We start from the raw sequence: 18012 nt of genomic DNA, 5'->3' as shown, positions 1-18012 counted from the left end.
GAACCTTCTCTTGCTGGGGGGGACCTACACTCTACAATGTCTATTTGTAAATACCTATGTAAAATAATAAAATAGTACATTTTGAATGTTAGAACTTAGAATGATATACATTTAACGTTTTTAACATTTATTTGTGGACAATTAAGGTGCTCCTCGCAACACACCGAAAAACCGTCCGAAATTAGCCGAACGCACTCTACTAAAATACCTATTTTTCACGTTTAAACCAGTATTAGTGTGTTCAAACAAACTATTAAGCTTTATATAATAGTATAGAAGTGTAGATTTATGGCACCCAAAAATTAAAAAAATAAAACAAGAAAAGCCCATAGCGCTTTGCTTTTTCGAGGGATCAACATCAATAAAATTTTTAGATTGTGACTCCATTGTTAACAGCGTGATTTTTTAATATCAATGTAAGAATATTATTACAATTCTAATTTGTTGTGATTAGCAGTTAGCTGTATCAAAGATGCAAAGTAAGAATAAAATATTCTCAGAACAATAAAAAACAGTGTTGCCAGGGCCCTTGAGTCGTAAGTAACGTTTTTTTTCCTGAAATGTTACATTTTTGCTGCTAAAGTTACATTATTGTTTTTTTTTAATTTATGCATTTTTGGGCAAGCATTTCTGTAGCTACGAAACCGCGGGGACTCGCGAAGTAGGAAATGTGCGCGCACACACTCAAGCAAAATCAAGTTTTTAATTTATGCAAGATACGTTTCATTTTGTCATGGCAAGCCATCTCTAAGTGTAATATGGAGTGAAATACTTATTAGACCCGCCAATTTTAGGTGCGTTCAATTTGGATGCGTTGAATAGAAATGCGTTCGTAAACTGTTTACAATAAAAATTTTGTATTACAAATATCGTTGTTCTCAAAAGTTACGAAAATTGCCTTAGATATAAAAATTACTTACATGTTACGCGAGGGGGTCAAAAGTAACGAAAAATGTAAGAAATGTAACCTTCTGGCAACACTGATAAAAAATCAGTACAAGCTGTCAATTGTCAATATTCAAGAATAGAGATGTACAACAGCCGAACAAAAGATAAGAATTTTATCGATAATTTTGAATTAATTTACTTTAGTAGTAATTATATAATTAATACATCACCACAGCCATGATTGGTTCATTTTTAAACGAGTTGTTTGACAATATTTTGTTTGAGCTGTTTTTTCATTAATTTGATGGAAATTGTGCTGCGTTTTGGGTGTGATTTCAATTCTTTAAATTGACATAGAAAGTATATTCATTTCTATGTAGGTTTAGCTACCTGGTGTGTTCGATTTTATCTAGAAAACATTATTACAATGTTTGTTTTTTCCGCTGACCAATTGTGCAAATACAATTGTATTACGGTTTTAAGGACTTGCTTACGTACCTCAGCCCTCTGGGTTTTTTATTTCTCAACTAAATTTGAATTAAATCTTTACATCTAGCGATCATCGTAATTCTGAGTTCTAAGTACTACTCTGCAGCCAGTCGTGACTTTTTCCTATTTGCTTTATTTCGACAAATTCCAGTTATAAAAACCTATCCCAAATAATAAATACATAATTATTTACTGATGAAAACACAATATGGACACGATATGATACATTGATTGAAACACCTTCACATCCCTAAATATTACAGAGGTGTCAAATGTATATCTCTAATGTATATTATGTATTGTATACATACAATTCAGTTTTAACTAAATTTCAACGATATTCTTTTATTTTTCTGTCTTAATTGTAATTTGTAACATAATATCACCTTAGAATTTAGATTTATAAATCGGTCTAACTTTAGTACTTACGTACCTATTAAGAAATATTACTTTGTGACCAAACAAGAAAATGTCGAAACGAGATGTAATGTTTCATCCTATCATTAGTTCTATTCAAAGGATAGCACTTTACGAAACTAAAGCAGTGAGTTCATTATAAATTTTATACATTAGCTTGGGATTGCAATTGTGGCAGCGCCATAGGGAGCTTCATAGTTGCAATCGGGGACATTGATTTTTCGGTCCAGCAAAATAAGCACTCGCTCGCAGGACATGCGAGGCAACGCAAACTAAGTGGTCTTAAGGAACATATAAATCTGGCACTGATCTGTGTGTCATAGTTTTTTCCAAATTCTTTCCGCAGCATAAGTGTGATACATTGTTAAACTTCAAATGTGTTCCCAAACTTTCACATAATATTTAAAATATGTATCATTTTTTCTTTATTTTGCTAGTATACTAATATATAAATTTGCATGCTGTGGTCTCCTATAATCGAAGGGGCATGTCACATTGCCAATTGTAAAATGCTATGACATTGTATTTATTATATGCCATGTTTATTTAATTGGAGCTCCTTAAATAAATATTATTTTCCATTTAAATGCAGCACTAGCTTATTATTAGAATTATTGTATTATCAAAGTAAGCAGTTAGTATTATCACATTAATAATTAAACATATTAAATACTATAGTCAAATGTACATATTGCAGAGATTTTATCTAATTGGTTCAAACAACACAGAAACCAGATTTAGAGTGCTTAAAATAGATAGAACAGACCCCAAAGAATTAATACTGGTTGATGATAAAGTTGAGTACAACAAGCAAGAGATACACCAACTGCTGAATATGATTGGCTTTGGCAACAGAAGTGGAAGGTCAACAGGACTTAATAAATTAGTTTCTGCTTTTGGAATTGTTGGTAAGGGTTTTTATTATTCTAAAATTTCTACTTAGCATAATTATTTGCACAATACACACCTTTATTCATTTTACATCACCTCTCCCATCCACAATGAACTTAGGTATTTAAAATTGGATGACTCAAATATTTGATAACAGAGCAACATGAGCTGTTACTGGGCACCAAATATTGTTGATAAATTGGGATGAATATTTAATTATAGTAAATATAGAATGTGACTGTTCTAGGTGCGCAAATATCAATTCATGTTAAAAAAACACCACTACAAAATTTAAAATGGAATTAATTATCTAATTTCAGGCTTCATAAGATTTCTAGAAGGATACTACATAATACTTGTAACAAAAAGAAGGAAGATTGCTGCGATAGGCTCACACTCCATATACAAGATTGAAGATACAGCCACAATATACATTCCAAATGAAAACAACAAGCCTCCACATCCTGACGAGCAGCGATATCTGAAAATGTTCCTCGCCATTGATCTTTCCACTAACTTCTACTATAGCTATAGTTATGACATCACTCATACTTTACAAATGAATATGGCTCCTCCAAGACAATTAGCTCCTGCGTTATTTCCAAAGCCCATCACAGCTGCAGTTTATCAATCCAATCTAAATGGCAATATGGAGAAGCAGGAGAAAAAGTGTGAGTGTAACAAAAAGGATGATGATGAAGATATATTTGAAACATGGAAGAGACAAGTGCAACAGAGGGCTGAGAAGATTGGGTGTGTGTTGTAATATTTTTAATGTTTATAAGTATTATATGTATTATTATGGTATTTTGTTACTAATATTCATCTGCAGTCTGTAGTCACAATAATAGTATATACACAAATTTTATACATATTATTCATAGGTTATTATTTTGGTGCCATATTATGATGTTCCTTGGTACATTAACTTTACTGCCCTTTAATTATAAGTTTATTATGAAATATACCAACACCTTTGCATATTTACAGACATTTAAATCAGAGGCTTGATTTTGGAGTCCGAGCAGTTCCAGAATGGAGATTTGTTTGGAACAGTCATTTGCTTTCTGCAGTACATTCACAGTTACATCCAGATTGGATTCTATACATTGTGCATGGGTTTATAGAACAGAGCAACCTCAACATATTTGGAAGACCAGTATATTTGACCCTCATTGCTAGGAGGAGTAATAGATATGCAGGTACAAGGTTTCTTAAACGAGGTGCCAATATGCATGGAGATGTGGCTAATGAAGTAGAAACTGAACAAATTGTGCATGATTCTATGGTGTCATCATTTGCGTCTGGAAGGTAAATACTTTTTCTGCATTATACAGAAATTTCTGGGTAAAATCATATATTGTTACACCAACCACAATATTAGCTCTATTTATTGTTACCCACATTATTCATTTTAAAATTATTTTTGAATGTAGTATTTAAAATATTTCTTTTTATTTTGCAGGTTTAGTTCATTTGTCCAACTGAGAGGCTCTATACCAAGTTACTGGTCTCAAGATGTGTCTAAAATGGTACCAAAACCAGCAATATCAATTGATCTCAGTGATCCTTTTGCAGAAATACCAGGAAAACATTTGAACAATCTTATGTGCCGATATGGTTCACCAATAATGTTTTTAAATCTAGTCAAGAAAAGAGAAAAGAAGAAACACGAATCTCTGTTGACTGATGTTATAAGCAATGCTATAAAATATTTGAACCAATTTCTACCCCCAGAGTTTGCTATACAGTATTATCACTTAGACATGGCACGGATGAACAAAGGTGCCGATGCCAAAGTTTTAGACAAGTAAGTCGATTTTTTTTTCATCACTAAGGCAAACATACTTGCACTTATGATAGGTCAATGAGAATATTTAATTATTACTTAAATAAAGTTGCTTATATCTAGGTTTGAAACAACTAGGTGAATGTATGTTATAAACAAAATCATATTTATAATATTTCTACATGGTAATTTATGTAGATAAGTTTTATCTTACTGTTACAAATATTATAAATGCCAAAAGTATGTATGAATGTGTATTGATGATGTACGATTTTTAGAAGTAAACACAGTAACTACTCAACGGATTTGGTTGTAATTTGACACACATGGAGACAACATTTTGGATTACTATCCTGACAATACGCTCCCACGGGACAAAGGAATTTCTTTAGTCTGATTTTTTATATATATGGAGCTTGCTTCGTATAGTGTTTTGCCGGCGAAGCTGTGAGCACCACCTAGTATGTTTTTAAAAAAGATGTTTGTATTGTAAACTTCGCATTTAAAATTTATTCTGGGACAGATTTCACAAGTATACAATTAATTTTCTCATTAAAAATAATTTGATTTGAAAACGTGATCATTCGTTAGGCTATCGGCGATAGCGCGTACAGTGGTGCGTCGGACGGGCATATTCGTGAGCTCTGCGGCGTGCGGCGGGGCGGTGGGGGGCGCGGCGGGACACCAGGCCGGGCGCGTGCAGGCGGGGCTGGCGCGCGTCAACTGCGTCGACTGCCTCGACCGCACCAACACCGCGCAGTTCGCCATCGGCAAGTGCGTGCTCGCCTATCAAGTGAGTACACGAGTACGCGGGTAGCAGTGGGTGTAAATAACCAAGCTCATTCCATGTGCATAGTTCTCGCGCAGGGCGTAGAATACACGCATGCAAATCGCGAGCCTCTCAAAAACGGACGCAATAAAATTAAATTTAAAATGTAGGCATCCTTAAAATAACTACATAATAATAAAAGCCAAATTTTTAAATGCATATCGTACAATTTACAAATTATTTAACTCTATATAAATATAAAGCTCAGCAGTGGGCAAGTATATAAATATAAAAGGTACCAACATATTTCAGACATTAATTTATTGTATTCATATTTTATGTGACTAATATTGTTTGTAGCTATACGCATTGGGTCTAATAGGAGAGCCAGTTATCGAATTCGACTCAGATTGTGCGAGATTATTGGAAGGACTCTACGAAGACCATGGCGACACATTGGCACTACAGTATGGCGGGTCTCAATTAGTCCACAGGTAAATTAAATAATAATAATAAGTTTCTTAGTAATCTTTAAATTCATAGAAGTGAGTCTCGGGTATGGATGGACTTTTGTCCAAAAAACAAGAAGTAACGGCTGCAAAAAAATATACTTGGATGTCCATAAAAGTTAATGAATGTCTAATTCTTATTTATTAGCCTTCAGTTCCACCAAGTAAATTTTATTGCCGGGGTTAATATTCTTCCGGTATAAAAAGTAAATAGGTTGTAAATATGTAGGTTTAGTGGTTCCTGACATTAGTGCATTCAAAAAAACAAACTCTTCTGCTTTATACTTTCGTATAGACTTATTTTTGACATTCTCTACAGTTTTCATAAACATTTCGTTGTATTTTGTAAGAATGTATAGACATTCTTTGTCCATTTCAGAATAAAAACATACCGGAAGACAGCGCCGTGGTCGTCCCACGGGAACGATATAATGCAAACGCTAAGTCGATACTACTCCAATACGTTTTCGGACGCGGAGAAACAAAACACGATGAACTTGTTTCTAGGTCTGTTCATACCGGACCCTGCCAAACCGCCAATATGGGACTACCAAAGTGATTATTACTTGCATCACCCTGAATCTATGGTTTATATACCTCGAAAAAGGTAATTACATTTGTTTTTTTTTATTATTATATATACCCGCTTATCCATAATGTCCTATTGTAGCAACAAAATAAACTGAACTAATTCAAAATTTCAAATCGCTTTCAAACGCAGTATACTGTAAATCAAGGTATCTTAGTATTTTATAACACTTATTTTTGTTATTTTGTAGGTCACTTACAAAGTGGTGGGATGATGACGTATTGCGTTATCTCCCGATGCCGTGCAATGAGATGAGGAAGCTGTGTTGCGAGATTATAGGTATACAGGGTGATTCTAGTAGCACCATAGAAATGGTTGACCCTTACCACGACTACAATAGACCGTTTGAGTACACAGTATTTACGGAGAGTTTCGAGTTTAAGGTAACTTGTAGAGAAACACGATTATAACTGTGTGCATAATAAGATAATGCTGTATCAGTTTATATCAATAGACTTAACTGGAATCGAATTTTATTAACCTATTAGATTTTCTAGTTATGCGAAAATCAATAACCAACAAGCTTCTTATAATTTATTGTACTTAGCCTGCCTTCTTTCATAAATAAATAAAGGACTGACTTGCACATTTGTTGAACAGATGTGTCACACACTCCGTGATCTGGCGCCGACGTTCTCGGAGAGTTTCAGTCCGTTCGTGGTTCGCGGCCGCGCCATCGGCCAGAGCAAAGGCCCCACCTCCAAGAACCCCGTCATCAGCGGCCGATCCAGCACTACTTCTAATAATTCCAGCGAGTATGTTACACTTACTTTATATTGCGTATTATTAATATGAATTTTGATGTTTACAACAAGCAAACAAAAAAAAGGGAAAATTTGGTAAAGGATAAGTTGGGCATCTGCCAGCAAGTAGTCTTGTGCTGTAATAACCATTTTATCGGCACAAAACCAGCATCAATATCTATGTTCATGCATGACTCAAAAATGATACTGGGTCTGGCCATTTATGTGCCCTTCTACGGTCTGGAATTTGTCGGGGCTGGCATCACCATACACCAACTATATATGAAGAGTTGTGGCACGCTGCAGGCCTTAAACCAAACAAAAAGAAATTTAGTGGGCGCTCTTCACCCACCATTTAGTCATTCGAAAACGTAATTCACAATGCGAAAACAGCAAAATCTTATTTCAGGTTGGTTTGTAAGGCAGTGTAAGTACACTGCCTAACTACTAGCCAATAAGGCCCGTCCATTCTGTTATATAATATGTGATATCTGATAAATATCTAAAACTATTATACATTATTATTTGTATGTTTGTATTTCAGTTCAAATACTGATTCCTCAACGGACGATGATTTAACAAGTTCCACTCCGAGTTCGCGGCTAGTAACTCCCTCACCATTGACGCTCGTCGCTAAGATTTTAGAGGCGAAACAAGAAGAAGAAACACCTCTGTTTCCGGCTATTAAGAGAACTAACAGAGTGCCTCTCGGCGAGCCCAGCAAAAGAGATATGGTGATGTAAATACTTACCCTCTTACATTGTTCTTTTTTTATAGCAATCATAAATATGATCTTGGTGAAAAGTAGAGATTCCAGATTTAAATGTGTTTCGACGCGACATACTTTTTCAAAAATATCGCTTGTTACAAAACTATTTTGATTCGTTTTTGTCACCTGGCCTCTGTCTGACATCGACCGCCTGGAGGACAGGATTTCAGGACAACCTACACAAATGCAAGAGTTCTTCAAGACGGTAACTATAAAAATGCTCATATTTTTTTTTTAATATAAACATATAAATTTATTTAAGGTACAAACGCTACGTGAACTTCGAGAAGCGCTCGAACCCGCGCTACAAGTCCGACATTCACATCGTGATCACTCTCAACAGCGCGTTTACAATCGACAGTTCTGTCGATGTCATCCCGCCGACGGTCACCAAGGCGTCCAAAGAAATATACCACGATTACGTACAACGCACCAAAGGACATATTCCTATATCCACAAATTCTATAGCACTTTATAAACAGTATGTAAACTTTAGCTTGTAGAGCAGTTATTGAAATTCTACGTTACGTTAGCCAAATGTATTACATACCTCGAAACATTATATATGTAATGCTATAAATTTGGCATTGAACTAGGCTTAATACAAAAAGCAGTTTTGAAAATCTGGAAATTGTCTATACTAGTAAAATTCATAATAGGAATTTAATGCATTAGCATATTATGATTTGTTACAATATTTTAAAATGTGTACTGTCAGACACAAAAGTAACTGAACAAAGTTAACACCCTAAAACACACCTGAACATTAGCTTCAAGTGAAATATTCTTATTTCGTTATTTGAAAAAAGTAAACCCTTTGAAGTTTATTTTATTGAAGAAAAAACGCTTGTTGATAGGGGCACAGAAGTGCAGGCGATTTGAAATTTTGATTTTGTTCAACTACTTTCATCATAGCCGCACGGTACTTTAACCGAGGGGAAGTATAGACGCCTAGCTTTTCGTTGACTAACTGTGTAACCTAGGGAACTATAATATAATAGTTCATTACCCTTCTGTGATTTAATGACTTGAAACAACATGGTATGGCTAAGGATTATGATTTTTGACGATAGATCCATTGTACATTAGACCACTGCTTGTGCTTATATCATGAAGATATTTATTAGGTGTAATATGTTATTATTATAACTATTTTATGAATAAATATAAATCGTTATCCATTTTTAATTCAATTTTTCTTGAACTAATGCATGTGCCTGTAGTCTATAGGTATATTGGGTTATTCTATTACCGTCAAAACAAAAAGGTATATTTTTTTTTGTATTCTATTTAGTGTCTACTTAAAACATTAAAGAAACTTCAGTAATTATGTATCTCCAAGTTTCATAAGACATTAGTTACATAGTAATTTCTACCTGACTTGGTTAAATTTAAAAATTAAAATATAATAGGGTTTTTTAGTGTAGGTGAGAAAAAATACACAAATAAGACAGTTTAATGAAAAGGCAATTGGAAAATAGTAGTTTCAATTCATAAAATTATAAACTAAATTTTTAAATTCAATCAAAGTTTTGACTTTTTTTAATCTGTTTTACAAATATGCGAAACGAGTGCCACCATGATGACGACAACAAGGCTGTAAACTACTTGATGTCAATACGCGTTCACTATTTCTAAATTATCGAAATAGACAAATTTTTCGAACAATAAATTTGGATCTCTTCTCGCAAGTTGTAACCAAGTTTTCCTTATAGTTATATTATTTGGTACGTGAATCGACAATTTGTTCGTCATTTTTACTCTAGGATTCTTGAATTCAGGAATAACACACCAATGTTAAGAATAGTAGCTCAGTTTAATTGTAATAATTTCCTTTTTCTGTATGCACAGCGTTGTTACTTGATGTTTACTGTCGAGATGACGTCAACGTGGCCTCTAGCCTTTTTGTTTATGTAGACGGGAAAATTTAAAATGTAATATAAAAATGTATTTTAATGGCACTTATTGATTGAATATTTTTTTTTATAAAATTTCAGTGACATTTTATCTCCTTAAGGTTAATTTGAGACACTTTTCAAAAAAGAGTGTAATACCCTAGTTAGTTAGTATAAAAGTTCACTGTCTCAGTAGCGTAGTTTACAACTCACGCTCGGTGGTATCGGGTTCAAATCCCGGGTCGAACACTTCTATTGGATTTCTTCTCGGTATTAGCCCGGAGTCTAAAATATGTGCCCAATACGGCGACAGACTCGCTCCCTATTACATGGGACGGAATAACTACGCACGGCGAAAAGTAAATGAACTGGTTGTGCTTTCTGTGTTGTCAGAATATCTACTTTGTAATAATACATTGCTTAAAATCCTAGTGTATTTACATAACTAAGTAGGTGTTTCTTATCTCAATAATTTCGATGATAACTGTAATCAATACTATTAAAATTTCGATTAGATATCTATAAATATCGGTGTACGTAAAATTTACTTACATATAATTATTTTGGGCAGTTGGAAAAAAGGAAGGAACAAAATTTTGTTTAACAGGAACCTAAAAAAAAGGCGAAAATACACAAAGTTTCAGAAAGTTGGCCTTATTTTTGCTGCTCGTACTTTAAAATCCGCCCTGTAGGCGCTTGCTTGGCGCCTACCGCCCGTGGGCCGCCGCCTATAAAGTCTATTGACAAATCCAACATTGTTACGCAGTGATCACAACAGCATAACGCTCTTCAAGATACATACAGACAACCTATATAGATATAACGCATAGAGACATAAGCCATAGGTAAAAATACTTGAGGCGGTGCTTCCAGAAAAACAGCGCGCTACCGTATTTTAAAAGCTACTTACCTATTGGAAATTAATAATACGTATAGAAGAAAAAAATTTAACATTTAATATTTCGCCAATATGTTATCTTTACCTTTGGTTCTTTATTTTTTTTAGTTATTTGAATAATATTTCATTAATTTCATTGTAAAAAAAGCCATTATACTGAATAGGGTATGTTACTAATTTTTTTATAACTTTTATAAAATGTACATCGTGTAAATTCTAAAACAGAATTAATCATTGAAATCTGTTGAAAAACCCACAAGTTATAAACCATTGAAGTTAGGTAGTAGGGGTTGATGTCAAAAAACAGAAAAGGGACGATATACTTCTCAGAACAATGACAAGCAATATACAGTATACTTGATTGCTTGTTCTTGTTCTGAGCTTGATACTGAAGTCCTTCAGATGAGGACTTTACTTTATCGTGTAAAAAGTACGTTTTCTCTTTGGTTTATTGACATGTACCTATATGCATTTGTGAACACTGCCTATTGCATTTCTGACGTGTCTCAGACGGCTCCCAACCTAAAAGATTTCCCCAGGTTCAAGTAAAATAATTATATTTGAAGAAATCATCACTTTTAAAATACTTTGCTTGTAAACGGGATGGCAATATGTCTATTGGTTCTATTAATAGTATTCATACAGTGGATGTGAGATGTGTAAAGGATAGGGTCTGGGTAAAAACTTAAATTACGTTATGATTTAGAAATTTCATTTGTTTTATTTCGTACTAAGAATGGTGATTCTTTTTGAAAAATATTAATTCTCGAATACAAAAGAACCGAAATCTGATAAATCGATTAGAGGTCGAAAAGATTTTCTAAATGTCGATTATTGCAACACTTAATGTTTTAAAAGTAAATTGTGCCATTTTGAATAATTTCCCTATTATTTCAGCATTCAATGTTATAATAATCGAGTATTGTAACAATGAATGTTAGTAACTAGTTAAGGCTTTTATTTAGGGAACGCTGAAAGTTTTGTTCTGGGCATTGCTGCGAGTAATATCTAGTTACTTATTAAGGGTAATTTAATTTCATCAGCTAGTAACCCTAAATGTGACATTTGCATTATCGGACTTCTATGGGTGATTGTAGTGGGAATTAGAATCTTTCTAAAGTTGGAATTGGATTAGCAAGAGGCGGATGGCTATTAGTTCTAAGTAAACTCGGCTGTCTGCATACTGCAGTCATGGCTATGTCAAAAGGATTTAAAGTGCTCGAAAAATCTTCGCCACCAAGTCCATACAGTATAATTTTGCAACATAGAAATAAAGACACGGCACTTCTGTTTGAATCCCAAGCAGTAGTCTCATTATCATCTCAAGAAGCTGAAACTTTACGGAAACAGTATCACAAAATCGCAGACGCCTATGGCTGCCTAGGAGTATTGCAACTAAACTCCGGCGAAAGTTTTCTTCTTTACCTCGTCCTCGTCACGGGCTGCTGCTCCGTCGGAAAAATCGGCGATGTCGAAGTCTTCAAAATCACACAAACGCAATTCCTACCTTTGTTTTATCAGTCACAAGGCGAAGACAAAGTTTCGGAGGTAAGAAAATTGTTAAATTCGGGAACTTTTTATTTCTCATGGAATTCAGGAAAAGTAAATGACAATCTTTTTGATCTAACGTTGTGCGCACAAAGAAAAAGCAAGGCTGCCAGTCCTGATAATAGATTTTTCTGGAACAGAACACTATTTATCCATCTGATAAGATATGGTATTGATTGTGAGGATTGGCTTACAAGGGCCATGTGTGGTTCTGTTGAAATTCGCACCGTCTATGTGGGGCATCGTCAGGCTCGAGCGGCGCTAGTGTCCAGGCTTAGTTGTGAAAGAGCAGGAACAAGGTTCAATGTGCGAGGATGTAATGATGATGGCAATGTTGCTAATTTTGTTGAAACCGAACAAGCAATATATATTGATGACTCCGTAGCATCCTATGTTCAGACTAGGGGATCAGTGCCATTGTTTTGGGAGCAACCAGGCATCCAAGTTGGATCTCATAAAGTAAAAATGTCCAGAGGCTATGATGCCTCAACTAGCGCTTGTGATAGGCATTTTTCTCAACTGAAACGAAACTATGGTGGGGTGACTGTTGTAAATCTACTTGGATCTAGTCTTATTGGAGGAAGTGAAGGTGAAGCCACCCTAAGCAATGCATTTCAAAAGCATATTAATGAGTCTCCACATGCTGATATCATTCAAATCATTTTTGATTACCACCAGGAAGTTCGGGCATCTTCTGTGGAATCTGCCTTGGCTAAATTTAAAAGAATTGTAGAAAAACACTATGATGATATTGGCATATTTAGTGCTAGAGGTGTAGACATTTATAATATTCAAAAAGGTGTTATTCGCACCAACTGTCTAGATTGCTTAGACCGAACTAACTGCATACAAACATTTATAGGCATAGAAATGCTTGCCGTGCAATTGATGTTATTGCAGTGTCTAGATAAGAAACAAAATGTTAATAGGTTTGAAGAAGTTTTTAAGCAAATGTGGATAAATAATGGAAATGAAATATCTAAAATATATGCAGGCACAGGAGCTATTCAGGGAGGTTCCAAGTTAATTGATGGTGCTAGGTCAGCTGCTCGTACAATTCAAAACAATCTTTTGGACAATTCTAAGCAGGAAGCTATAGACATATTATTATTGGGTTCAACACTGAACTCTGAATTGGCTGACCGCACTAGGATTTTATTACCATCAAATATATTACACACTGCAACACCAGTGCTCCGAGAGATGTGTCGCAGAACTAGTGAATTTACTCAACCAACTACAATACGAATTACTATTGGTACATACAACGTAAATGGTGGCAAGCATTTTAGGAGTTTGGCTTATAAAGATGTTTCGTTGGCTGATTGGTTATTGGACTGTCCAAATTCATCATTAGTAAATACAGTGAATTTAAAAGAGCACCCATCTGATATTTTTGCCATAGGATTTGAAGAAATAGTAGATCTAAATGCCAGCAATATAATGGCTGCAAGTTCTGATAATGCTAAAGCTTGGAGTGAAGAACTTGAGAAAGTCTTATGTAGAGATGCTTCTTATACTCTTCTTTCTAGCCACCAGCTAGTTGGGGTATGTTTATTTATATTTGTTAGAAAAGATTTAATTCCACATATTAGAGATGTTGCACTTGATTCTGTAAAAACAGGTTTGGGAGGTGCTACTGGTAATAAGGGCGCAGTTGGTATACGTATGGTCATTTACGGCACGTCATTATGTTTTGTATGTGCCCACTTTGCTGCTGGCCAATCACAAGTCTCTGAACGTAATGCAGATTACACAGAAATAACTAGGAAAATCGCCTTTCCTATGGGTAGATCTCTGTACTCACATGACTACGTGTTCTGGTGCGGCGACTTTAATTATCGTATCGATTTAGATAAGGATGAAGTGCGATCACTAGCAGCACTGAACAATATACAACAATTACTAGAAAAAGATCAACTCATCCAACAAAAATCACAAGGCCTAGTTTTCAAAAATTGTTTTGAAGGTGAAATTACGTTTTCACCAACATACAAGTACGACTTGTTTAGTGATGACTATGACACCAGCGAAAAATGCAGAGCTCCAGCGTGGACCGATCGTGTATTGTGGAGAAGCAGGAAATACACTATTGACCCAGATGGAACTTCAGAAATGGGGGCCGGAAAATTACTACATTATGGTAGAGCAGAGTTGAAACAGAGTGATCACAGACCCGTGATTGCAATACTGGAAATTGAAGTCCTTCAAGTAAGTTACACAAAATGCATGGAGGTGTTCTATGAAGTTGTTAAAGATCTTGGTCCGCCTGATGCTAGTATAATTGTTCAACCATTTGAAGAGTATAATAGCGATGAAACGATTTTTGACGATAATGTTATGGCAGCTGTACTACAAGAATTAGCAACGTTTGGTGAAGTCACGCTTGTTCGTTTTATTGATGACCAAACATTAAGTATTACATTTCGTGAAGGGCAAAATGCTTTAGCAGCTGCCCAGAAAGGTCAGTTGTCAGTTTGTTCAATTCCACTAAGAATTGAATTGAAGTCACCCAACTGGGTCGATATTGTACGAACTGAAATAAATTTATGTTCAAATAATACTATACCGCTATTTGGAGAAGCTCAAACAGAAAGGCCCTTGAGATCGGCACCACCGACCCCGCGGAGACAGCAACCCAGTAGACCACCCGCACCATCACCAACGCCGTTGGTACCGTCGAGAGTGCCGCCTGTGAGTCCGGCGCGACCTCCACCACCTCGTCCGGCGCCGCTTCCACCAGAGGCTAACAAACCTTCATCTCCACCTGCGGATAACATCCCCCCACCGACCTGTGCTCCACCCCCGCCCCCGGAGGTGAGCACTCCGCCGCCGCTTGGACCACCACCGCCCGTGCCCGCTAGACAAGGCGCACCGCCTCCATTGCCAGCTCGCCCACGACCAGCCTCTTAAACGTAGACATTGTATACTGAGTTATTACAATTATCATGTAATTAATAATTTGGTACTTATATCCAATACCCATACAGAATTGCAAATAAATATACCACAATATTAGAAATGATATAGCATAGAGTGGGAAAGTTTACTATAGATTTACTTATAAAATTGAGCGGCTCCGCAACAAAGTATAAATCAATATTTTGTTTGATGCTGTTTGAAATTGATGCTATTAAGCAAATAGATATCGTAGATATGAACAAAATGGGTGAATACTCTTGTTGGAATTTAGTTTAGATGTTAGTGCAATAAATATGAGTATACTACTTATTTATTTGTAAATCAGCTATTGTATTTATTGTGCCAGTGTGGAAGTTGTATAAAATAATGTCCTTATTTGCATCGAATCTTTTCTAAACTTTACGTATTTTCTTGTACAAGTTATTGAATTATTTTATACAAATGCGTATATTTTTTATTTTTGTATTGTAGTTTTAGATTAAGAACAATATGTTTTTTCAAAATAGGGACATGCATTTTACTCCATATAAGCTACCTTTAATTAGTATATCTACCTTTTAAAATGATATCAACCTGTATAATACTATTCCATTGCAGGGTAGAGGCCTTTAACATTGAGAGGGCTAAAGCCTTTTGTCCACCACGCTGCCAATATGGTTGATAAATAATATGTCTGTTAATATTATGATTTACCTATGTTCCTAATCATTAATTACTAGTTATAAATAAATGTTTTAGAAATAGTAATTTATGTATGTTATAGCATATGCTAATTAATTAGCTTTACCTTTTAGTATTATATTGTATCTAGTAATATAAGTACTTACTTATTATTACGTTATCCAGTGTCGATAAATATTTTGAATGTATTCGTTCCTTTTGGTTACATATTGGAAATCTGATCTTTTTGAGATAAATAGATACTACTTACGAGATTTGTACAATTTATGGCTGTGTTGAGCATTTTGCATGAGATTCTATTGGACTTGTAATAGTGTTAAATATATTTAATTGAAATTTGTAAAATAGTTGTATTATGTTCTCATCCTGTTATTCTTGATATTTATGTTAGATTTCTGGTGTATAAAATCCATCTTGAAATCGTTTATTTATTTTTTTTATGACTATCTTTGTACCTGATCTTTTATTTCTGGGGGTACAATAGTATTTTGGATTTTTAAATGTTTTTAAGAAAAACATAGATCTATCTTAGTGCTTGAGGATAGTTGCAAGATATAAAATTACAATAAATGCATTTAATGTATATAAATGTATGGCGTTATGCCTAGGTAATGCCAGTGTTCTATGTTACATTATGATATCTGCTTAGTTAAACGAAATTATAAAATGTTAAAATGTTAATCTTGAACTTTTATTTGATACAGGTGCGCACCTAGTAAATAAGTTAAATGTAAAGTTATACAAACAGCTATATATATAAGCCATATTTTAATATTTACCCAGGTTATGTGATAACTATATGAAAAAACGTGAAACGTAGTCCGTAAACAGATATCCAAATCTAAAGCGGCCAGATATGCCTTGGTTCTCCGTTAGGACTGTGTTATATGCACCAAATAAAATAACCACATAGAATGCATTACATATACCTACTCATGTAAATAAATGTGTCTATAAGTACTTATATGTTCCCTATTGGCACCACAACGGCTGGAGTGATTTTGATCATTTTTTTAGGTAATCTTCAGAGTAGCCCACAGTGTGATCCTGTAAAAATTGGTAGCGATCGAACACAGTGGCGCGACGTGGGCTTTTGCCGCCCTTAAGCTCTGTCTTAGAGCAAAATATAAAATAAAAGGGCGCCTCTTTCACCAAAAATAAATAAATAAGCGTGATGCGCGCTTTAGTTTAATTTTAGTCATTTGTCGCCTTCCTGAAAGTGCCGCCTCCTGAACTTGTTATGTAGTAACTTTTCATTTAAATCCATCCACAAAATTAAAGATTTTAATTTTTAAATCTAATTACAAATATCAGCACCTGGCCGCGTGCCACCGTATGACCTTGATATATGCAGATTAGAGTTTTATTAGTTCGTTTTTGGAGTCAGTTTTTCTGTTCAAAAGTCTACGACCCGAAAGAACAGAGTTTGTCTATTCGTCATAAATAAAAAATTGTTCAGTGATAAGTTTTTATCTTGTAATTCGACTTAGGTAAATGATTATCTTGCTTTAAATAAATTTCGTATAACTTGAGACGAATCTAATATGGCGGCACTTATCATGTTCTCTGCTTATACAGGGTGTCCCAGAAAGTAGTGTCATGCGGAGGTCCAGAGATAGAACACCCCTTGGGGTATCCGAATCACCCCCATGTATGTTCCGCGATTTTTCATAGTTTTCGAGTTATGAATATTTTTCAGAATATTTGTGAATTTTCGATTTGAACGATTAAATGTTTTCATTTTAAAAAAGTAGATTTATTCGAGTTTTTTTTATTGCAATTAAATTAACATTAGTTATATTTTTTTGCTATAAACAATCAGCTTCGTAACTTTAATGAAAATTATGAAAATGTTGGTGTAAAGTGAAAAACTTATGTTCGATGAATTATGACTTAAAATTTCTTTAAATTTAAAATCCTAAACAGGTGACTTTGTGGTTCTAAGGTAGATCAAAAACTTCTCCAGACTCTCAACTTACATATTCATTAAAAAACATAGTCCTTCATAGGGGCTATTTTGGCTAAAATCAGCCTTAAAAGACAGCAAGGTGGGAAATTCTTTCCGCCCTGTGGAATGGGGGCGTTTGGAGAATTCCACCACGGTATCCCCTGCCTGTCGTAAGAGGCGACTAATAGGGGCCACGAAGGGGGTCGTCGGCGGGCAGCAGGGGGCTGTCCGCCCTAGAGCATTTTTGTGCATTTTGCACATTTTTCG

At 35.0% G+C, this 18012-nt stretch overlaps 2 protein-coding genes across 2 annotated transcripts; both read left to right on the top strand.

Annotated features, from left to right (window-relative positions):
- The first annotated feature begins 1846 nt into the window (after positions 1-1846).
- LOC115445389 (polyphosphoinositide phosphatase) lies at positions 1847-9039 on the top strand. The gene is made up of 12 exons (XM_030171628.2): positions 1847-1921; positions 2492-2702; positions 3006-3438; positions 3676-3996; positions 4151-4495; positions 5066-5267; positions 5604-5737; positions 6132-6359; positions 6532-6724; positions 6942-7096; positions 7629-7823; positions 8116-9039. The coding sequence occupies exons 1-12, from the start codon at positions 1847-1849 to the stop codon at positions 8354-8356; spliced, it is 2733 nt and encodes a 910-aa protein (XP_030027488.1). The 3' UTR covers positions 8357-9039.
- A 184-nt stretch (positions 9040-9223) lies between these two features.
- Positions 9224-16478, top strand: LOC115445388 (synaptojanin-1). Its single transcript, XM_030171627.2, has one exon. The coding sequence runs from the start codon at positions 11838-11840 to the stop codon at positions 15105-15107; it is 3270 nt and encodes a 1089-aa protein (XP_030027487.1). The 5' UTR covers positions 9224-11837; the 3' UTR covers positions 15108-16478.
- The last annotated feature ends 1534 nt before the right edge of the window (positions 16479-18012 follow it).

The sequence above is a fragment of the Manduca sexta genome, chromosome 24 (genome assembly GCF_014839805.1).
Source record: "Manduca sexta isolate Smith_Timp_Sample1 chromosome 24, JHU_Msex_v1.0, whole genome shotgun sequence".
Lineage (NCBI taxonomy): Eukaryota > Metazoa > Arthropoda > Insecta > Lepidoptera > Sphingidae > Manduca > Manduca sexta.
The sequence above is the reverse complement of the archived record's forward strand: the minus strand, read 5'-3'. Positions and strand labels throughout refer to the sequence as shown.

What these genes read in the sequence shown, in the direction of transcription:
- LOC115445389 (XM_030171628.2), top strand. Translation starts at nt 1,847, where the DNA reads ATGTCGAAACGAGATGTAATGTTTCATCCTATCATTAGTTCTATTCAA. An exon ending in GTTTATATACCTCGAAAAAG is followed by an intron (nt 6,360 to 6,531) that starts GTAATTACATTT and finishes GTTATTTTGTAG; the next exon opens with GTCACTTACAAAGTGGTGGG. An exon ending in AGCAAAAGAGATATGGTGAT is followed by an intron (nt 7,824 to 8,115) that starts GTAAATACTTAC and finishes AATTTATTTAAG; the next exon opens with GTACAAACGCTACGTGAACT.
- LOC115445388 (XM_030171627.2), top strand. Translation starts at nt 11,838, where the DNA reads ATGGCTATGTCAAAAGGATTTAAAGTGCTCGAAAAATCTTCGCCACCA.